Source organism: Olea europaea, chromosome 15 (genome assembly GCF_002742605.1).
Source record: "Olea europaea var. sylvestris chromosome 15, O_europaea_v1, whole genome shotgun sequence".
NCBI lineage: Eukaryota > Viridiplantae > Streptophyta > Magnoliopsida > Lamiales > Oleaceae > Olea > Olea europaea.
In genome coordinates this window covers 4,408,761-4,429,618 of record NC_036251.1, presented here as the reverse complement: position 1 = coordinate 4,429,618, position 20,858 = coordinate 4,408,761, and the positions used below count along the sequence as shown (strand labels likewise).

General features: G+C 33.6%; 1 protein-coding gene across 1 annotated transcript; it reads left to right on the top strand.

The window, feature by feature from the left end:
- Positions 1-10,110: 10,110 nt before the first annotated feature.
- LOC111409884 (putative pre-16S rRNA nuclease) lies at positions 10,111-19,085 on the top strand. Its single transcript, XM_023039979.1, has 6 exons — positions 10,111-10,460; positions 10,618-10,677; positions 10,774-10,886; positions 17,182-17,253; positions 18,321-18,372; positions 18,652-19,085. The coding sequence occupies exons 1-6, from the start codon at positions 10,164-10,166 to the stop codon at positions 18,787-18,789; spliced, it is 732 nt and encodes a 243-aa protein (XP_022895747.1). The 5' UTR covers positions 10,111-10,163; the 3' UTR covers positions 18,790-19,085.
- Positions 19,086-20,858: the final 1,773 nt, after the last annotated feature.

Below are 20,858 nucleotides of genomic sequence, written 5' to 3'. Positions count from 1 at the left end.
GAATAAAAGAATGAAAAAATGTCCCTTCTGGACATATTTACAGGAGCTAAGGGCTCCATGGCTAGCCCATAACAGCGAGCAGAGGAGTGAGAGATTGATGGAGCACCAAGCAATGGAAAATAGGATCTCAACCACAGTTGAGTGAACCAAAGAGGTCCACTGCCAGTGGGAGATGTACTATTCTTCAATTGAGCTTGAAGAGAGGCCATGCCTCTATAAAGGGCAGGCAAAAACAAAAAACATAAATTCAAAGGCCTGCCACGCGCCAATTCATGCGCTATAGGTAAATAACTCAGGGACGGCTTTATGCTTGGCACACACAAAACATATTTACAAAGCCAAACTAGAAGGAAGGCCACTCGCTCAGTATGGGAAGGTTCAACGCTCGAATGATTGTGAAGGGTTTGCATGCTTGAATAAGAATCGGTGTAGTTTTTACCAAACTTTGGGTGCCACCAGAAACCAAGATACCAGGAAAAATGGTATCGTCCAAAGGTGGTAGATTCACCAGGGCCCCAACATCCCTTAAGGTAATAGACATGGGGCCAAGAGGGAAAATAAAGGTGTTATACTCAGGAGACCAAAAACTCAAAGCAATCGAAAAGAGTGCTGAATCAAAAGTAGGGGGCGAATAGAGATTTCTAACAAATCAGAAATCCTAGTGCTATCAAAAAGTGCCTTAGTAGGACCATGACCCACAAGGCGAGCATGCCACCTATGGAAAGCTACATCAGATTTAGGCCAAGTGCGAATACCTCTTTCGCGAAGTGGCCCCAGCGGTAGAGAGTTCAGAAATGGAGGGCCTTGAGTACAAGGAAACAGCTGACCCACCGCCGCCTGTTCAACTGCCTCTGCATTGTTGAAGAAAGGACCCAAGTAGAACTCATTACGTTCAACGTCGCGCGGGCACGAGAAAACTCAGAGTTATGTATGGACGACTCAGGAGTTTCTGAAAGTCATCGAAACTAAAGGAGTCACCAGCTTGAGATTGTGAAGTAGCCATTTGAGATGGAACGAAGTTTTTCAGGGTTACGTAGCAGGGAAGCAAATGATGAACAGTAAATCTTGAGAGAGACGCGAAAAATTTGAGGCGTGATTTAGTGGTGCAGTGAAATGTCGTGTTTGGGGGTTATAAGGGTTTGCAAAACGACGCACCTTTTCAAGTTATAGAAGAAAATAATGATTGAAATTCTTGGGAATTTTGAATGTTGCTGGAAACAAAAAGTGAATATGGCAAAATTTAATAATTATTATTAATTCTGCCATATTGGGGGGTAATTGTTGACACATAAAAATTCAGCCTAAATCAAACGGCCCAAGGAGTGAAGCACAATTGGAGGATCCCCAAATCAGATAGTCCAAGGAACGAAGCCCAATCGAACAAATCAAGATGAAGGCCCAAATAAAGAGGCCCAAGAACGTAGTAACGCCATCGTCCAAGTTTGCAAGTCGCCCAGAATCTGAGCGAATGGAGTGCCATACAGTCGCCCAGAGCTGTTACTCTATTCTCGCCCAAACCTTCAAATCGCCCAAGGTCTTAACAAATATAAAGCGTTGTGGTTATCAAGACGTGCCGTTATCAAAGCAGTTATTAAAGCAGCCCTATCATGTTCCACGATTCAAGGAATTCAATCGAAAGCGGTTGAACGATGAAGGGTAATGACAGCAGTTAAAAAAAAGGCAGTTTTCATGACAAGTTAGCCATTATGAGGAAAGTGGGCAGTTATAGGACGATCAAGCGGTTTTCAGGCGGTTGATCACAAAGAGATCGTCTGTGAAGTATAAAAGGGAGAAAAAACATAGAGCAAAGGACCGAATCAAAAACTTTCGAACAGAGAACATGTAATTTTCATTTCCTTAGCTTAGACTTAAACACTTTTCTTTCAGTAACTCGTGTGCTTGCGCCCCTTGGAGGCACGTTGTTTTTAATTTCCAATTGTAAAGTCATCACCAATAAAAGAACACTCCTTTTTGGGATTTTATCTCAAGAGATTTGTCTCTTACACAATCGTCTGATCCTTTTTAATTGTTAGTGACTAACCCGCGCGAAACAACTAGTGCAATTGAATTTATCTTGGTTATTGTGGAATAGAAAAAGAAAAGAGAGCGTATTTGTATTTTCATCGTGCTAATTACGTATGACGTGTAACTTGTAAACTATTCCTGTAATATTGATCTAATGGCCTATAAACAATTCTCTTGAATCTATGACGTGTACATTGATCTGATATCTATGATATTGATCTTATAGCTCGTGATCAATTCTCTTAAATCTATGACATGTGGACATTAATCTGTTCCTTATAATATTAGCTAATGACCTGTGACCAACTTTTTTAGATCTGTGACACGTAAACATTGTCTATTACATATGCAAAATGATATATGATCTATGATCTTTTAAATGTAACATTGCAGCATATAAACTTTGACATGTTACATGTAACTTGTAATAGAATGATATGTGATCTATGATCTATTACATATAAATTGATCTGTAATAGCTGATATTGATTTGTGACATATACAATACAACTTACGACCTATGAAATATAACTTGTAAACTTTTACCTGTTGTATTGATCCAATAGCTTGTAACATGTTCTCTTGTATCGATGACATGTAGACATTGATATGTTAGATGAGATATTGATCCAATAGCACATTGATATGTACAAATGCAAAATGATCTATGGCTTGTAAACTTGTGAACTTGAATCTGTGACTTGTTATTAGTGTACAACAACATGTGGCATTTGATCTGTAATTTATACAATATGACATGTGACCTATGACTTGTATAACATGTGTCCTGTGAACCTTAACCCGTGACTTGTGAACTAAATAAGTGATTTTTGATTAGTTCTATTTGATCTATGACCTGTGGACATTGTTCTGTGATCTATGCACAATGACTCGTGACATGTAACAAATGTATATTGAACTTTGACAACTAAATTATGGCTTGTAATAAAGGACCTATGACTTGTGCAAATTGGTCACATATTATTTATCGATAACAAATCAAACTTTATATAACTCACAATTTCTTTATCGGCACAATTTATAAAATTTATAGGTCACGTATTATTCCTTAGTCACAAATTAACTATTTTATCGATCACATGATAACAAATTAACCATTTATTGATTACAATCACCTAAGTAATTGGTCACAAACTTTTTTTCATTGAATGGACACCAAATTCAACACTTGCCTTCAGACTTGGGCTTTCATATCTCATTGATTTCAAAACACATTGCATAGTCAATGATTCACTTCAAAACCAACAAGTTTGTGCCAAATCTTTAATGCCAAGTGCTATATTGCAAAATAAATTCAACTTTGACAACCAAAGGCCTCAAATGAATAACACAATATATGTTTACCCAAATAGATCGAAATCATTTTAATTTATAGTCACGTGAAATTACTGCTCAAATCTTCAATAGTGAATGGCATATAAAAGCACTTTGCCATGGGGAAAAAGGGAAAGAATAATAAAGAATACTTTTATTACTTTATGACAACACAAGACATCAAAAATGGTAAATGAAACATGAATATTCAAAAAGAATAAATAATTACATGTAATAAGAAGAAAATGATTAGCTCTTTGGGCAAAATTGTCCTCAAGCTTTTCTCATGATTGATCTCAACATACTCACACAAAAAATATACTTTAGATTAACATAAGCTAATCAAATAATAAAATTGTAGACGGCGTTTTTGTTGCTGCAGACATTGCAATGCAGCTCTCAAAGGATCTCACGTCGCTGCATGTGACGATGCGCTCTATTGCGGTGCAGCACCGATGGAAAGAATAGAGAGGTTAGGTTTGAGTGAAATTTGGATTGGGGTGGTAGGGTGGGGTGGGTATATTAATTTAATTTTATAATATTATTATTTAATATTAAAAAGTTGAATTTTTTAACTAATTTTTGTATAAATAAACTTTAAGCTTGATTTTTGAAGTTGGAACTTAAAATATCTGTCTCCATGTAACTTCCACTTATCATTTCCACGTGTTATGGATTTTTGATGTAAATAGGGCTAAATATACTTGTCCCACTTTAACAGTGGAAGACAAATTTAAGATTTATAATTTTATAAGTAACTTAAAATAAAAATGTACATTTGACAAATTTATGAATGATTTATAAATTGATTGTGCTACATATACATAATAGTTTGTATAATGATTTACATATAGATATGATGTGGGGACATTTGATTGGATCAGAATTTCTTTGAGTGGTTTGATGTTAGAAATATCATTGAATCTCAGAAATTGTAGCGTTAGATTTAAATTAATATTTTCCTTTGACTTGTATCCACCTGTGCAAGACTTTTTGGCTTGCAAATAAATTGCTAAAAAGTTGTTTTTATATCCAATCAAAAACAAGCATTAATTTTATTTATACAATCATAACTAGTTAAAAAGTTGCAAATAATTTTACACAGAGACATTTGAAGTTGATTATTTATACATGTTATCAGCAAGATTCTCTCAAAAACGAAGGAAATTAATTTGAAGGTAATAATTTTTTGGTGACATGTATATATATATATATATATATATATATATATATATATATAACAGATTGCTTCTTCTTCTTTGCTTTTTGTTTGTATGCATATTAATTCTAATTCACGTTTGTACATGTAATTTGTACACATATTAATTCATGATTATTAAATAAACTAATGCTTTATCATTAATTTTATCTTTTGATTTTACCACATATTATTTTTGCCTTTAATTTTTATATATTGAAATTCACATGCATGTTTGGAAAGTTTTATATGTTGGTAAAAGATTTAGTCATTTTTGTCAAATTCTTTATATAAAGATTATTTTTCCTAATGGATATTTGTAATTAATTATATATATAAATTCATATCCTATCTGTCGATAATTAATTTTTATATCATATCCTATGTGTATGGAAATTAATATTTTTAACCCAATTAAATATTTTTAGATCCTCATTTATAAATTTTAAATTGAAATTCATCATGTTGTTGCTCCTAAAATAACACAATATTATGATTAATATTCCAGAAGAATATTATTTACTCCTAAAAAGTATGAATTATAATTTTCAATATTCCAAAAGAATATTGACAGATTGCCCTCGAAGAAGTAACAATAAAATATAACATGATCTCGAAATAGCACATTATAATTCCCATAATATTCTAGTTAAAATTTTACTTGCTCTCGAAGAGTATAATAATATAAGATTTAACATAAATTATATTTTTACTCCTAAAGAAATAATTCTTACATAATTTATTACTCTAAACAATAATACATTATTACGTTTAAAGAGTATGATATTATTGTTATTCTGGAATGAAATATGATTCACACATTTAAATATTCTTGAATAATATTGTAAAATTGTTTGAATCAATTAATACAAATTAATTATTCTAAAAAGAATATGTGTTGCTTTGAGAACAACACGGTTTTATATTTATTATTATTCTTAAAGAGGATTACATGGTTATTTTTTTTAAGAATATCAATTTAGACATTTTAACGTAAATATTGTATTAATCATGAAGAATTTTAATTTTAATTAAATTGCTTCTAAAGAAGTGATAGAATATTTATAGAGAATATTGTTTTGAGACTTCAGAAGAGTTAATATTTTTGTGATATGAAGAGATAAACTTACATTTGCTAATAATTTATCATCCACTAAATAAAAAGGAATTCAACAAAGTTTTAATAGTATCTCTTCATTGATACATTATACTAAACTTTAGCGACCATTTTGATAAATATTGTTTTGAACCAGAAGTTCAAGAACTCTTATTTTTTTATTGTTTGACATAGCCGGTTAGATAATTACTGGATTAATAATGATGTGAAATAAAAATTCAAATGGACATTCACCAAAGAATTAGATGATTCTTTAATCCAATCAATTCCAATTTGTTATAACTTATTTGTTCTCTTAATTGAAAATGAATAATTAATTATCACTAGCTAAAATAGGAAACGAATTTCCTATATTTTTGAAACTTAATTAGGGTGATATATATGGGGCCCGTAATCCTCTACGTTGACCATCTAGGTATTATTTATATATAATATATTTGATATATGCACTAGATGATTGTATGTGTTCGTAAAATGAAGTTTCTGAAATTACTGTTCCAATTTTAAATTGTGAGCATAATTTTCGAAATGTCGATAAATGGGTTAACACTATTGCTTTTTAAACACCTCCAATTAATTTATTTGAGAAAATGCTACTACGCATCTTGCATTAATGTTCTCCATCTTATAATTAGTTTATAGTCAGAGTCTAATTTTTTCCATCTAATTTTGATAGTGTGATATATGTAAAATTGATCCATCGTAATGCACTGAGATTGAAAGTAAAGAATGCTGAAAATAAATGCATAGTTTGAACCTTTATCCTAAATTGGTGATATTTTATGACGCTCGAAAAATAATTGTCAATTTGATTGGATAATTCTCTCAGCATTAAGAAACTAAAAATAATGTACACATACACCATCAACTAAATTCTCGCAAAAGATTATCCGAATTAGAAGTTCGAAAGATAATTCATTTAGATACATTTACTGACCAAAAAGATCAATTTATATCTCACACGTCAGCTTTAAATATTTCTACTTAAATTAACGTCCTAGAAGATGATTAGTTAATATTATATTTAATGGCACATATAAACCATGATGATATTCGATTCTAATATAAAATCTCCAAAGAAAAATTGAGCATATTAGAAAGATGGTCTCATTTAGAAGGTGTTTGCTTCTGGAATGTATTTAGACATAATAAATTATAAATCCCAGAAAAGGTTTAGATACTCAATATATAGAAAATTGAGATATCTCAATAAGTTATGTCATTATATTAAAGAAAAAGAATCGAAAAAGAAAAAGTTGTTGAAAATACTTTTGCACATAATTTTCTGTATTATATAGCGAGGAATTGAAATAAATGCGATGAAATATATTGATTGAAGTAATGATTAACCAATTAAAATGGACGTAATCTTAAATTAAATTTATTAGAAAACCCTAAAGCTTTGGACCTATAGTCTGAAAATCTAAATATATATACCTATGCGAAAAGGAAGTGAGAAAAATGAAATCGTAATATGTAGTGCACGACTCTCAACATAATAAATTTTGAAAAGATTATGGTGGATGAAATCATGAGTCCATATTATGTTATCTTAATGAGGTATAAAATTTGATGTACATTATAGTCAACTCATCTAGCATGACTATCTTTGGAGGGTTTAATGTGCCCGAAACATAATTCAAGTAACATTATTGTAAGGGGATAAATACGCATTGTATACTTTTTCATTTGACTGAGATTTTGTCCCATTTAATTTTTGCGGTAAGGTTTTTTATGAGACAACATTTGTGACAAATTCAAAAGAATAAATGTATTATTTTTCCTTCATTAGAGTTTTTCGTGCAGGTTTGCTCTCAATAAGGTTTTAACGAGGTGGTATTCTTTGTGTGATGAATGTTAATAATATGCAAGATATTTACCTTCAAAATAATACTCTTATATATATGAGATTCCTTAAGAGATCAACAAGAACTATTTTTCGAATTATCAGGTGTATCACAGTCATTAAAGATCGTTAAATATGAAGACAGTGTTATTTAAAGACATTGATCTACAAAATATCAATATTAAAGGCATTAACATACAAGACATTGATCGCTTGATAGGAGAATTGAAATAAAGGGGAGTATCTGTACTCCTTTTCCTTCGATCAATTTTTGGCCAATTGAGTTTTCTTGACAATGTTTTAATGAGGCTACATTTTATTACTTCAAATTATTTTTGCTTTTTTTTTTTTCAATTGTTGGAATTTTTGTCTAATTGAGTTTTTGACAAACAAGATTTCAATGAGACAATTATTATGTAAATAGTTATTCAATGAGGAGTATTATAAATATAGTAATATTTATGAATGACTTTTATACCTTTATAACCTTAATCATTAACACTGTTGTATATTTAGTTATTCCCTATAAATATAGGGTTTTGATTCTTAATAAAACACAGAATTCTACTTGCTTCTCCCTTTTGTTCTCTTTTTTTTTTTCTCTCTAGTTAATAAAAATATGGTTTATAAATAAAAATAGCAGTGGAATGTATTAGTGAGTCTTACAAAATGTGTGAATAATATAGATAGTAGTTATTAATTTGTGGTTGTAATTAGGGTTTCCAGCTACTCTACTTATAAACCATTTATCAATTTGTATCCGAAAAGAGGCTAAATTTAACAAGTCTTGCGTAGAAAAATAGCTAGCACGACATTCTTAACTTTCCTTTTTTTTTTTTTTAATGATTTTGTATCTAATTGAGTTGCTTATTGTAGAATTCTTAACTTATCAACTGTTCAATTAACAAAAAGGACTCGGTATGTCTAGGGCTTAGGCGTGGATTAGGTTGGGTCGATTTTGAACCCAACTTGATATCAAAACAGTTTAAATCATTTTACTGAATTGAGGTCCAAATCAACCCAATTTGGTGCAAACATCAAATCAATCCAAAATCGATTCGATTCTTGTTGGCTTAGTTTGTATTATTGACTTGGTCTTAAGCCCTGTTTGATTCTCATTACTTGAAAATAAAAATGAGGGGAACAGTATTTTTTAGAAAAATGAGTGGTTGAAAAAGAAGGAAAGTTTTCAATTTATGTGTAATATTATTTTATGGAAGATTGTGTGGTTGAAAATAGGAGACAGAAAAATGAAATGTAATAAAATTTAATTTAATGGGGATCAAACATGGGCTAAGAAAGTATATATATTGAATTATCTAGACATTTAACGAGTTAGAATGTCAAATCTCAAGTTTGATAAGTAGTGATCGAGTATGTTTGTCAAATATCAAGTCTACTGTGAAATTATCGAGTTGATGTTAGGTAGTCAAGCAAATTCAAGTACCTCAAATATCGAATTAATTATGCAAATCTCGAGTTTGCATGTCAATTTGACCATGTAAACGTAAATGAACTAGCTAGGGTTGAATTAGAATGCAAGTACCAGAAAATTACATTTTTCTTTCTCCTGTATCAATTGTGTTATACTAGTATAATTTAGTTCTCTCTATGTGCAATGAGATTAGTTGTTAAGTATCGATTGAGTTCTCTCTATATGCAATGAGTTGACCCATTGCTTACATGCAATTTTTTCATGTATAATTTAGAAAAACATAAAAACTTGTCAAGCATGGATCTTTTGGCCATCAAACTAGGCTCATCTTTGATTTAGCTAAAAAAATTAGTAAAAATTTGAGTCATAATCAATAATTTATTTTAATCACACATTTATAAAATTTAAAACTGTTATTAATTTTTGAACCACATTTTTTTTAATCAATTTTTATTTCAATCTACTAAAAATTTTATTTCTAACAAAATCAAATAGGGGCTAGGAGTGGGCACTATTCACCCATGAAGAAAAATTGAACCAAATAGAAAAGTTAACAAGAATCCAACCGAAGCTACCCCTTTCAATTTGAACTTGTTCCATAAGGAGAATGAGAGATTTTACATTAAGCCTTTGAGCCCACTTTTAAGTCAAAATGTATTTTTAAAAGGTGATTTAATCCTATTTCAATCTCACATTTTTTAATAAAATAATATTATATGTAAACTCAATTTTTTTCTTTTTTTTTAACTACACATTATCCATCATAATACTATTACAAAATACATTTTTTGAAAAGAAAAATGGGGCTCAAACCTGCCCTATATATATGAATTAAAGTCTACAAACGACTAAACCAAAAACTTTAAAGTTTGGTACATTTTGTGTTTTTCAATTTCGGGTACTAGAATTCGAGCATTGAAATAATCCAACCAATTCTCGATTCCAGAAACGAAAATCAATTTAGATTTAAAACTTTCGAATAAGCTAGCTTAACCCAATTCCAACTAGTTCAAACCGTTACTTTGTCCACCCTAATTTAAACAAATTCCCTATATGATATGAATTAAAATTTAACTTAAAAATTATTTAATTTAAATAAATTTATTAAAATTTGATTTTTAGTCAGATCAAACGGGGGATTGTTACATTTTTCTCTAACCAGGTTTTCATAGTTCGAAAAGGATGGAACAAGACATGTTATGAACGAATGGCACTACAATTGGTAACGCTTAAATCCCAGCGCCAATACCTATTATCACCAATAAAAAACAGCTCTCTTTACCTTCACAAAACCAATTCTGTATATTTTCCCTCAATATCAAGATTAACGATGGCAGTAGCAGTTTCAGTGCCGGGAGGATCGTGGGAGGAGCGAATACCCCCCAACGTCCTCCGCCGAAAGCGTGACTCCACCTGGAGAGGCGGCTTCAGCCTGGGGGTAGACCTGGGATTATCCCGCACTGGCCTTGCCATAAGCAAAGGCTTCTCCATTCGTCCCTTAACGGTATCCACACACACTTTCTATTGCGATTTTTTTGATATATATGGATAATAATTTTTGTATTAAACAGCCAGTGAGATGGTGGTTCTTTTGAGAGGGTCAATAGAAATGTTTATGTTATATTTATGTATATTGAGATGCGTTTGAGGTATCGTATTAGGTTTTGGAATTAAGAGGGCAGAAGCTAGAGCTAAGGCTTCTTGATATTGCTGAAAAGCAGGCAAGATATGATTTTGATGTTCTGTATTTTTTAATTTTGAATTTGTCAAAGATATTTTGAATAATGTATTTGGCAATAATTTTTTTGGAGTTTTAGGAAGTTGATGAGTTTATAATTGGGCTTCCTAAATCTAGTGATGGAAAGGAAACAACACAATCAAATAAAGTTCGCAGTGTTGCTGGAAGGTTTGCTGTTCAGGCTGCTAAGAGGTAACTCGTCGATTTTCTTTGCTATTCTCTTGATTTTGAGTTTAATACCTTAATGCAGCATCATGTGATCGCTGGCGGTCGACATTATTGTTGGGGAGAAAACGTGTGGTTCGAGTTTGGCTGACAAATAATGGAATTGAGAAAACACAGCTAAAAATGGACACAGTTATTTATGTGGTTCACCCAATTTAGGCTACGTCCATGGGCAAGTATAGGAGAATTTTTCGATAGTAGGAGAATTACAACACACTCTCTAAATATAAGGAGATAACAACAATTAATCTCTCTTGTAATTAGGAGAAAACAAGTAGGAAATACTCTCTTAATTTTCTCTCTACTCAATTTGTTTTTTTACAAATTTTTTTCCTCTCTACATGCACGCTTTCTCTTCAGCATCTTGCCCCTATTTATAGAAAATTTCCACCGCCATTTTCCTTGAAAATGTCCAGAAAATCAGTTGGACATTTGGCTGGAACTTGCTAGATTTCCACCGCCTTAATTTGCTCGGAAGAGTCAAACAAAATGGCTGCAAATTAGGCTGTAAACGGGCTGGAGCAAAGCTGAAATCCACCGCCTCAATGTGAAGGAAAGTGGCTGGAACTCTACAGGTTTGGTTGGATCAAAGTTGGACAAGAAGAGTTCAATTTGCCTACTTCTTTTTTCATGCATGCATGTATCTTTCTTGCCTGGCAATTAAGCAAGTGGCTTATCCTTTTATGGTCAATAAAAGTGTCTTTACTATTCAACATTTCTCCCACTTAAAAGTCACTTTTGTTGACCACTCCAATCCTTTTCACACTTGCCATTTCCATGCTACTTACGTTTCTGCAAGGCCAATGGAAGATCGACACCATATAAACTTGTCAGTTCTGATTGGTTTTGTCAACATATCAGCTAGGTTGTCCGCTGTATGGATTTTCTGTATATCCACACTTCCTTCCTCCACCTTTTCCCACACTTCCTTCCTCCACCTTTTCTCGAACAAATTGATATTGAACTCGAATATGTTTTGTCCTCTGATGAAATGCTGGATTCTTTGCCAAATGCAAAGCGCTCTGACTATCACAAAATAGAGCAATCTTCTCTTGTTTGTGTCCGAGCTCGTCCATTAACATTTGCAACCAGATTGCCTCTTTGTTAGCTTGTGTAGCTGCCACATATTTTGCCTCCGTCGTGGAAGTAGCCACAATAGATTGCAGTTTTGAAACCCAGCTTACAGCTCCTCCAGCAAGAGTAAACACATATCCTATGGTCGACTTGCTTTTATCAATATCACCTGCATAATTTGAATCAACATAGCTTCTGATAATAAAATCTGATCCTTCATAACATAATGTAGCATTTGAGGTACCCTTGACATATCTCAGGATCCTCTTTATAGTATTCCAATGCTCTTTACCAGGATTTGCCATGTATCGACTGATCGCTCCCACTGCTTGTGCAATGTCTGGTCTTGTACAGATTATAGCAAACATCAAACTACCCACTGCTGATGCATACGGCACTCGAGACATCTCCATCCTCTCTGCTTCGCTGCTAGGGCTCATACTTGAGGATAACTTGAAATTAATAGGAAGAGGGGTAGAAATTGGCTTACAATCTTGCATATTGAAGTGACGCAAGATTTTCTTCAAGAAGTTTTTCTGACTAAGCCAAAATTTTCTATTATTTCTATCTCAGTAAATTTGCATCCCTAGAATCTTGTTTGCCGGTCCCAAATCCTTCATATCAAACTCCCTAGCCAATTGAGCTTTCAGATTTTGAATACGATCTTTGTTGGGGCCTGCTACCAACATGTCGTCAACATACAATAGCAAGATAATGAAATCATTACCATCAAATCTCATGTAGTAAGCACACGGATCTGAACAGAGTCTGTCGTATCCAAGGCTCATGATGAAGGAATCAAATCTCTTATACCAACATCACGGCGCCTGTTTGAGACCGTATAGAGATTTGTTCAACCTGCAAACCAAGTTCTCTTTTTCTTTTTCTTTAAAACCTTCTGGTCGGAGTATATAAATTTTTTCTTCAAGTTCTCCATGAAGAAATGCAGTTTTCACATCTAACTGCTCCAGGTGTAAGTCAAATGTAGCACACACCGCCAGGACTGCTCGAACTGTTGTGAGATGAACCACAGGAGAAAATATTTCGTTGAAGTCAATGCCTTCTTTCTGAGCATATCCTTTCACCACCAGTCTCGCAAGATACCGCTCCACTTGATCATTGCCATCTCATTTGATCTTATAGACCCATTTATTTCCAATGGCCTTCCTTCCTTGTGGTAGCGAAACAAGATCCCATGTCTTGTTCTTATAAAGAGCTTCAATTTCTTCTTGCATTGCTGCCATTCACAGAGAAACTTCTTGGCTATTTATAGCCTCAAGGAAAGTTGATGGCTCTCCATCTTGTGTCAGTAAGTAGTATGCAACATTGCCCTCTATTATGTAATCTGAGTGCCAAGCCGGTTCTTTTCTCTCTCGAGTTGATCGTCGAACATCTGGAGCACTAGATTCAGCTTGTTCTTCGTGCTCTAGTGTTGCTTCAGAAGTATCTATAACTTCTCGTTCGTCTCCAACTTCGACTGTAGTAGTCTTTGATTTTTCTTTTGAAGTGCTATCATTTTCTTTTTCCTGCATTTTGCCTTCCGCAAATATGACATCTCTGTCGATTATCACCTTGTGAGCAGTGGGATCCCACAGGCGGTACCTCTTCACTTCATCAGCATACCCTAAGAAAATACATTTTCTGAATTTTGGATCCAGCTTTGATATTTCTTGGGTATTGTACATAACGTACACAAGACTTCCAAACACATGTAAGAGAGAATAATCAGCTGGTTTACCAGTTCACATTTCCATAAGCGTCTTCAGATCAATTACGGTTGATGGCGACCGATTGATCACATAACAGGCGATTTTGACTGCTTCTGCGCAAAATGACTTGGCTAACCCCGCAGTCCTCAACATTGCCTTTGTTCTTTCTAACAATGTTCTGTTCATCCGCTTTGCCACTCCATTTTGCTGTGGAGTGTATGCCACAGTGAACTGTCTCTTGATACCTTCTTGTTGACAGAAGTTATCAAATTCATCACCAGTATATTCACCTCCATTGTCAGTCCTCAAACACTTAATCTTCTTTTCAGATTCAAGCTCCACACGCGCTTTGAATATTTTGAAGACTGCGAATTGGATACACCCAACATCTCCTAGAGTAATCATCAATAAAAGATACAAAGTATCTTGCACCTCCTAGGGATACAACCGGTGCTTGCCAACATCGGAATGGACCAGCTCCAAAATAGCTTTACTTCTAGCAGTGGAACTGCTGAATTTCAATCTGTGCTACTTACTAGTAACACAATGCTCATAAAAGGGTAATGAAACCTTTTTGAGCCCTGGAAGAAGTTTTTGTTCTGAGAGAATTTTCAAACTACGTTCCGACATGTGAGCAAGCTTGCGATGTCACATCATCGTTAATTCTTCTGTTGAACTTGTCAATGCGACAAATGCTTCTCCTTCTTGTAGTGTCTCTCCTTTAAGCATGTACAAATTTGCAGCTATCTTTTTCGCTTTCATCACCACAAGCGCGCCTTTAACTATTTTCATGATCCCATCTTGTATATGGGTCTTGCATCCAATGCTGTCCAATTGTCCTAGAGACAATAAATTTTTCTTTAGGCCTTTTACGTGCCGTACTTCTTGGATAGTGCAAACTGTACCATCATACATTTTTAATTTGATGGTACCAATACCAGCGATCTCCAAGGTATGATCATTTTCCATAAACACAGATTTTCTTGGGATAGTCTCATATTGATAAAACCATTCCCTTATTGGTGTCATGTGCCATGTAGCTCCTGAATCCATAAGCCAAACATCAGAAAATTTCTTTCTGCCTTCAACAACTGTTGTTGTCTTGCTGCATAAATTTTCACCATCTTCTAAAGTACTTGCTACACAATCTCAGGACCTTTTTCTTTAGATTCTTCATTCTTCTTGAGACTCCAACAATCTTCTTTTAAGTGCCCTTTCTTGCCACAGTAATGACACTAGGCATTTTTCTTACTCCTGGATTTTGATCTACTTTGATTATGACTCCCACTAGAGCCACGTTCCGTTGATCACCCTCTCATTATCGTTAAAGCTTCTGCCTGATTCGAACTTGTCAATCTATCCTCCTTGTTCTTGCGCCTACTTTCCTTTTCAAGAACAGCAGCTGCAATATCATCGAAAACTAGAGTTTCAAGGTTGTTGGTCAAGTTGATGATGAGTTGGTCATACGAATCTGGTAGACTTTGAAGTAAGATTTCAGCATGTTCACCAGTCTCTATATTATGCTCCATTGATGTGAGTTGTGAAAATAGAGTATTGAGGGTGTTGATGTGGTCTGTCATCGAAGTTGACTCCATCATCCTAAGGGTGTAAAGCTTTCTCTTTAAGAAGATTTTGTTGTGTAACGATTTGGCCTCGTATAGCTTTGTCAGCGTATCCCATATCTCTTTGGCTGTCTTTTTCTCCGCCACACTTGACAATACTCCATCGGCTAGTGCAAGGTGCAGATTAGCAACTGCGTTGCTATCCATCTCGTTCCACTTAGTATCGTCAATGATTTTCATAGGCCTTTGTCCAATTACCGCCAAGCAGTTATCTTTTCTCAATATTGCTTTTATTCTCATTTTCCATAACGAGAAATTGTTCACGTTGAACTTTTCAATTTCATATTTTGTCGTCATTTTTCACCAATACTATGATTGAACAACGACCCTATACAGAACCTTACTCTGATACCACTGTTGGGGAGAAAACGTGTGGGCTTGAGAAAACACAGTTAAAAATGGAAACAGGTATTTACGTGGTTCACCCAATTTAGATTACGTCCACGGGCAAGTATAGGAGGATTTTTCTATAGTAGGAGAATTACAACACATTTTCTAAATACAAGGAGATAACAACAATTAATCTCTCTTTTAATTAGGAGAAAACAAGTAGAAAATACTCTCTTAATTTTCTCTCTACTTATTGTCCAACTTTGATCCAACCAAATCTGTAGAGTTCCAGCCACTTTCCTTGACATTGAGGCGGTGGATTTCAGTTTTGCTCCAGTCCGTTTACAGCCTAATTTGCAGCCATTTTGTTTGACTTTTCCAAGCAAATTAAGGCGGTGGAAATCTAGCAAATTCCAGCCAAATGTCCAACTGATTTTCTGGACATTTCCGAGAAAAATGGCGGTGAAAATTTTCTATAACTAAGGGCAAGAGGCTGAAGAGAAAGGGTGCATGTAGAGAGGAAAAAAATTTGTAAAAAAACAAATTGAGTAGAGAGAAAATTAAGAGAGTATTTCCTACTTGTTTTTTCATGCATGCATGTATCTTTCTTGCTTGGCAATTAAGAAAGTGGCTTATCCTTTTATGGTCAATAAAAGTGTCTTTACTATTCAACAATTATTTCATTTGATTTGTTTCAATTATCTGAAGTAAGCGCATCAAATACACACTGCTATGAGAGACGTGCATAAATTTGAACAGATGCATATGCACAAAGGCCCGATGACCAAATTTAATAATGTTGGTGTTTGTGCTATGTGTTTTCACAAATTTTCTTTTTACTGTAAATGAGAATCGAGAAGTAAGCACTTAAAGATGGGATGGAATCTATTTCGGTGATATTTGAGGAAAAGGAAGAGAAAAGCCTATCTAGTTGAGACACATTTTTGCAGCTCATTTAGTTCATTATCAACCACCATAAGCTTATCTTGTGAAATGTTGTTTGATGTTAAATCAATTATTAGATGAGGGATAGTTTACCAAAGTTTTTGGTTACCGTAGTTGTTAACTTGAGATTTTACTATCTTCTACCAAATACTCTGCTGCTTTATGAACTTAGTAGTTCTGTTTTTCTTGTACTTCGACCATAGCCTGTGTAAGGTGGCCTTCAAGACAACAAATAAATGACTATTAACGTTTTGAATAGTATTTCCTGTTATAAAAGAAAACAGAATATGGATCAAGACTTTTTTAATTGTGTGTAGTCTGTCCCTTCCGGTCATTAAGTATTCTTACGAGCTGCAGCTTGCAGCCACTGTAGCATGATCTATGCTGGAGTTTACCAAATATTTAAGTTTATATAATAAACTCATTGAATAAAATCACTAGGACTGTAATCATTATTGTGCTGTAAACATGGGGAGATTTCATATGGTAACTTATTTGGCCAATGTTGGTATTTGTGTTTATGATTGAATTGACTATTTGGATCATTTATTGTTACGTGGACCATTGAACTCAATTCTACAGCAGGGGATGGAGAGTATACCTGCAGGATGAGCACGGGACATCGAGTGAAGCTATGGACTATATTTTATCCATGTAATGATCTCTACTGTTGCACCTTGATATCTGTTGTTAGTCTGTTCCATTTACATTTTTACAAGCATGATTCTTGCAAGTATATCCTTATCTTCTCCTTTTGTGAAAGGATGCACTTTGCCAAGCTTCTAACGTATATCTCTCGACAATCTCGGTGATTGAATGATGTGTTATCTCTTCCTCTCTCTTCTCTTCTTTATTTTATTTAGTTCTCTCTCTCTCTTTCTCTCCCCCTCTCCCTTTATTTTATTATTATTATTTTTTTTTCCGGGTGGGGGGGGAGGGGGGTTGGTTGATGTTGAAGGACCATTTCTTATGCTCTAGTTGATGTTTCATCCCCCCATGCTTCCGATGAATTGACATTTTAATTAAAAACTCCTTTTTAGAAGAAAGAGAAGGGCCAAATTTAAGTTTCGGTAGCTTTCTGGCTCTATTAGGATTTTAGCATCAGATACTTGGCTCCAGTAGAATAGCATCATTTCTTAGAACCAAAATGTCTTTTGCTTTCTCATATAATTCGTTGCAAGATATGAGATTCTGACATTTTAATACAGGAAGGGCTTTTGGAATTCTTAGATAACAAGTTATCTTGAGACCAAGTTCTTGATTAAATTTTTTGAAATTGACCATTCTCTTGAACTTATTTTCCAACGTATTCTTGATAAATTTAGATTGAATACATTATTTTCATTTTTCTTTATTTGTTATTTTTTAGTTTGACATTATCTTCTTTGTCACTTATCTATTGAAAGATCGAATGGAAATTATTATTATTATTATTATTATTATTATTATTATTATTATTATTATTATTATTATTATTATTATTATTATTATTTCATCTGTTGTTAGTGGAGGATAAGTCCATTAATGAAAATGATTAGTCTTCTCAGTAAAATCTTTGAATAAAAAATGGTACTAGATCAACACAGGGCTAGAGCTCATGTCCACACGTCTTGTGAATGCTGCATCTGTTGTTATACCTTGTCAATATAAACAATTATGTCAACAGTTTCTGTTTTGTAGTAATCTAAAGTTTGTTGAACTCATCATTTGAAAATTTTCAGGGCTCTCAGTAAATCTGTTCGTCAAGGGAGAATTGATGCCTACGCTGCTATGGTGAGCAATAATCAAAATCATTTTTTTCTATACTTATTTGGCTATAAATTCATATTTACAAATTATGGCACTACTTGCTGTCATTTTTTTTTTTTTTTTTGCATTATTTATAGATATAGACACACGTGGGTACAAATTCCGTGTATTGTGTTTATTTCAGTACACGCTTACTTTGAGTGAAAGTAATATTTTCTTATTTACTTTGGCACCGCAAAAGATATAACTATGATAGCTTGTGGATTTGTATGTGATGTCTTTCTCCATTTCTCTTAATTTCAGAAGGTGCTCGAAAGATATTTTTCGCATTCAGGACAAGGTATTGAACTCGTATTACCCAAGCAGGTGGAACTCCAAAACAAGCTTTGTCAAGGTCCACCAAAGGATGTCGATTTTTTCCCAGAAGAATCTGCTGGTTGATATGTTCTGGCACAAATTTTATTGGAGGACCTCCACGAGTATTGGAATCTGTTCATAATACCAAGACCCTATTTGTTTATCATTCTTTTCTCATTAAAATGAAAAATATGATCGTTATTCATCACATCAAGCCACCAAATTTAAATTTCTATCTCTTGTGTGAGACCCATAACGGTTATATTTTTCATTCTCATTCTTATAAAAATGAGAAACAAACGGGCTACAAAATAATTTGTATTACGTGTTTGATAAGTGTTGTGTGATTATTGATCAATGGTTTGTTTGACTTGTATCAACATAGACTGTGTGCCTTGTGCAATAGTAGAATATGAAGATAATGTAAAAATAATATATGATAATAATTATTAGTATGTTCACATTAGTTGATTTAGACTCTGTTTGGAAAAAAATTATAAATTGATAGAAATTAGTGTTGTAAAATTGGATAGTACTTGTGGGTTAATTGAGTCCTTGTTTTGCCTCCATTCTCTTTCATTTTTTTCTCTTATTTTCAACCATACAATATTTCATAAAATAATATTACATGAAAATTGAAAACTTTTCATTCTTTTTTAATCATACATTCTTCAAAAAGACACTATTTCAAACATTAAAATTTGAAAAAAAAGGAAAGCCAAACGGGGGTTGAAATGTATGTTTGAAAATGAAATTTGAGTTACGTATAAATTTGCCAAACGCAGGCTTGATATTTTAAATTTTCAGTAAGAACAACAGAGCTACATTTGGCTTTTTCATGTCTGACCAAATCCTTAAATAATGCGATGTTTTTTATACCAATTCAAGGATGTAGAGATCACTGTAGATTTTCTATGGAGAAGCTTGAAGGTGTTATTTATTGTCTGAATGTTTGAAAAGATACTGCATATAATGTCACAAGGCAAAATTCTAGTTGGGTTGGTTTGGTTTAGATGCACATTATATTGTGAACCATGAAAAGGGTGCGTAATCGCATGGATAAGTAGATGTTAACTAGTCAATTTGAGATCCAATTTAATATTAATTTTTTAATTGAAAAGTGTCAATAGTGAATTTGAAATATAATAAGATTGGTTCATACGAATGAAAGGTTATTTTTACTGATTTAAACACGAATCTATAGGATAGGGAAATTCCAATCGAAATGATTTTGTACCACCCTTGGTTTTATGAGAAGATGGATTAATTTTCAAAGAATCAAACATGGGAGACTTGAGGGATGATATAAAGGGAAAGAATTGAGAATTATAAGTTAAAATGGGGAACAGCCACTATGTAAATATTAAGGAAAATGCTCCTCTGCCAGAAAAATGGCTGACATAGGGCTTGACACCCTCTCACAATTGTCAGGGTCCGCGTAAATGACAATTGGGAGGAAGAAGTGGTCCCACCCCAAAATGTGTGTGTAGGTCAGCTCTTCTATCATGTATTTTCTGGCATAGGAACATGGTCCAAATATTAAATACAAGTTATTCCATACATTTCACAGCCAAAGTGTCACATCATAGCAATTAAACTGCTGACTCTTCCATTCTAGGTTTGGGGAAAACCATTTGTATAGAGCTCCATAAGAGACACATGAGGTCGGCTCCACGCGGGACCCATGGGTGATAAAAAATTGTAAAAAAAAAAATGTCGACCTCTTGCCTTGTGTGTTGTCTGTGGGGCTTTTGTGAATTGTGATGCCCTGTTCTATACACATAGTGGGGTTTTTTAGTATTCCTATTATTATGAGAAAAACAGAAAAGTACAATTATTGAGCTCAATAAAATCTAGAGGATTACGGGCTTGTTTGGCATGGCTATTGAGAAGCCAAAGAGGCTTGCCCAGGAGCTGTTTTAGGATGTGTTTGGTTAATTTTACAAAAGTACTTCTAGTTAGAAAGAGTTTTTAGGGGAGTTGACTAGTGCGACTTCGTTTAAAAGCTCGAAAAGAAAGAAAGCTTTTTTTTATAAATCAGTTTCCAAACAATAATTAAAGTAGCCTTCTCAAAAAAGTTTTTCGTTGTCAAGTAAAAGTCATGCCAAATAAATCACTAAACACAATATAGTACCATAAAAGTCTTTTTGAGC

What these genes read in the sequence shown, in the direction of transcription:
- LOC111409884 (XM_023039979.1), top strand. Translation starts at nt 10,164, where the DNA reads ATGGCACTACAATTGGTAACGCTTAAATCCCAGCGCCAATACCTATTA. An exon ending in TCTCCATTCGTCCCTTAACG is followed by an intron (nt 10,461 to 10,617) that starts GTATCCACACAC and finishes GTATCGTATTAG; the next exon opens with GTTTTGGAATTAAGAGGGCA. An exon ending in GCTGTTCAGGCTGCTAAGAG is followed by an intron (nt 10,887 to 17,181) that starts GTAACTCGTCGA and finishes TCAATTCTACAG; the next exon opens with CAGGGGATGGAGAGTATACC.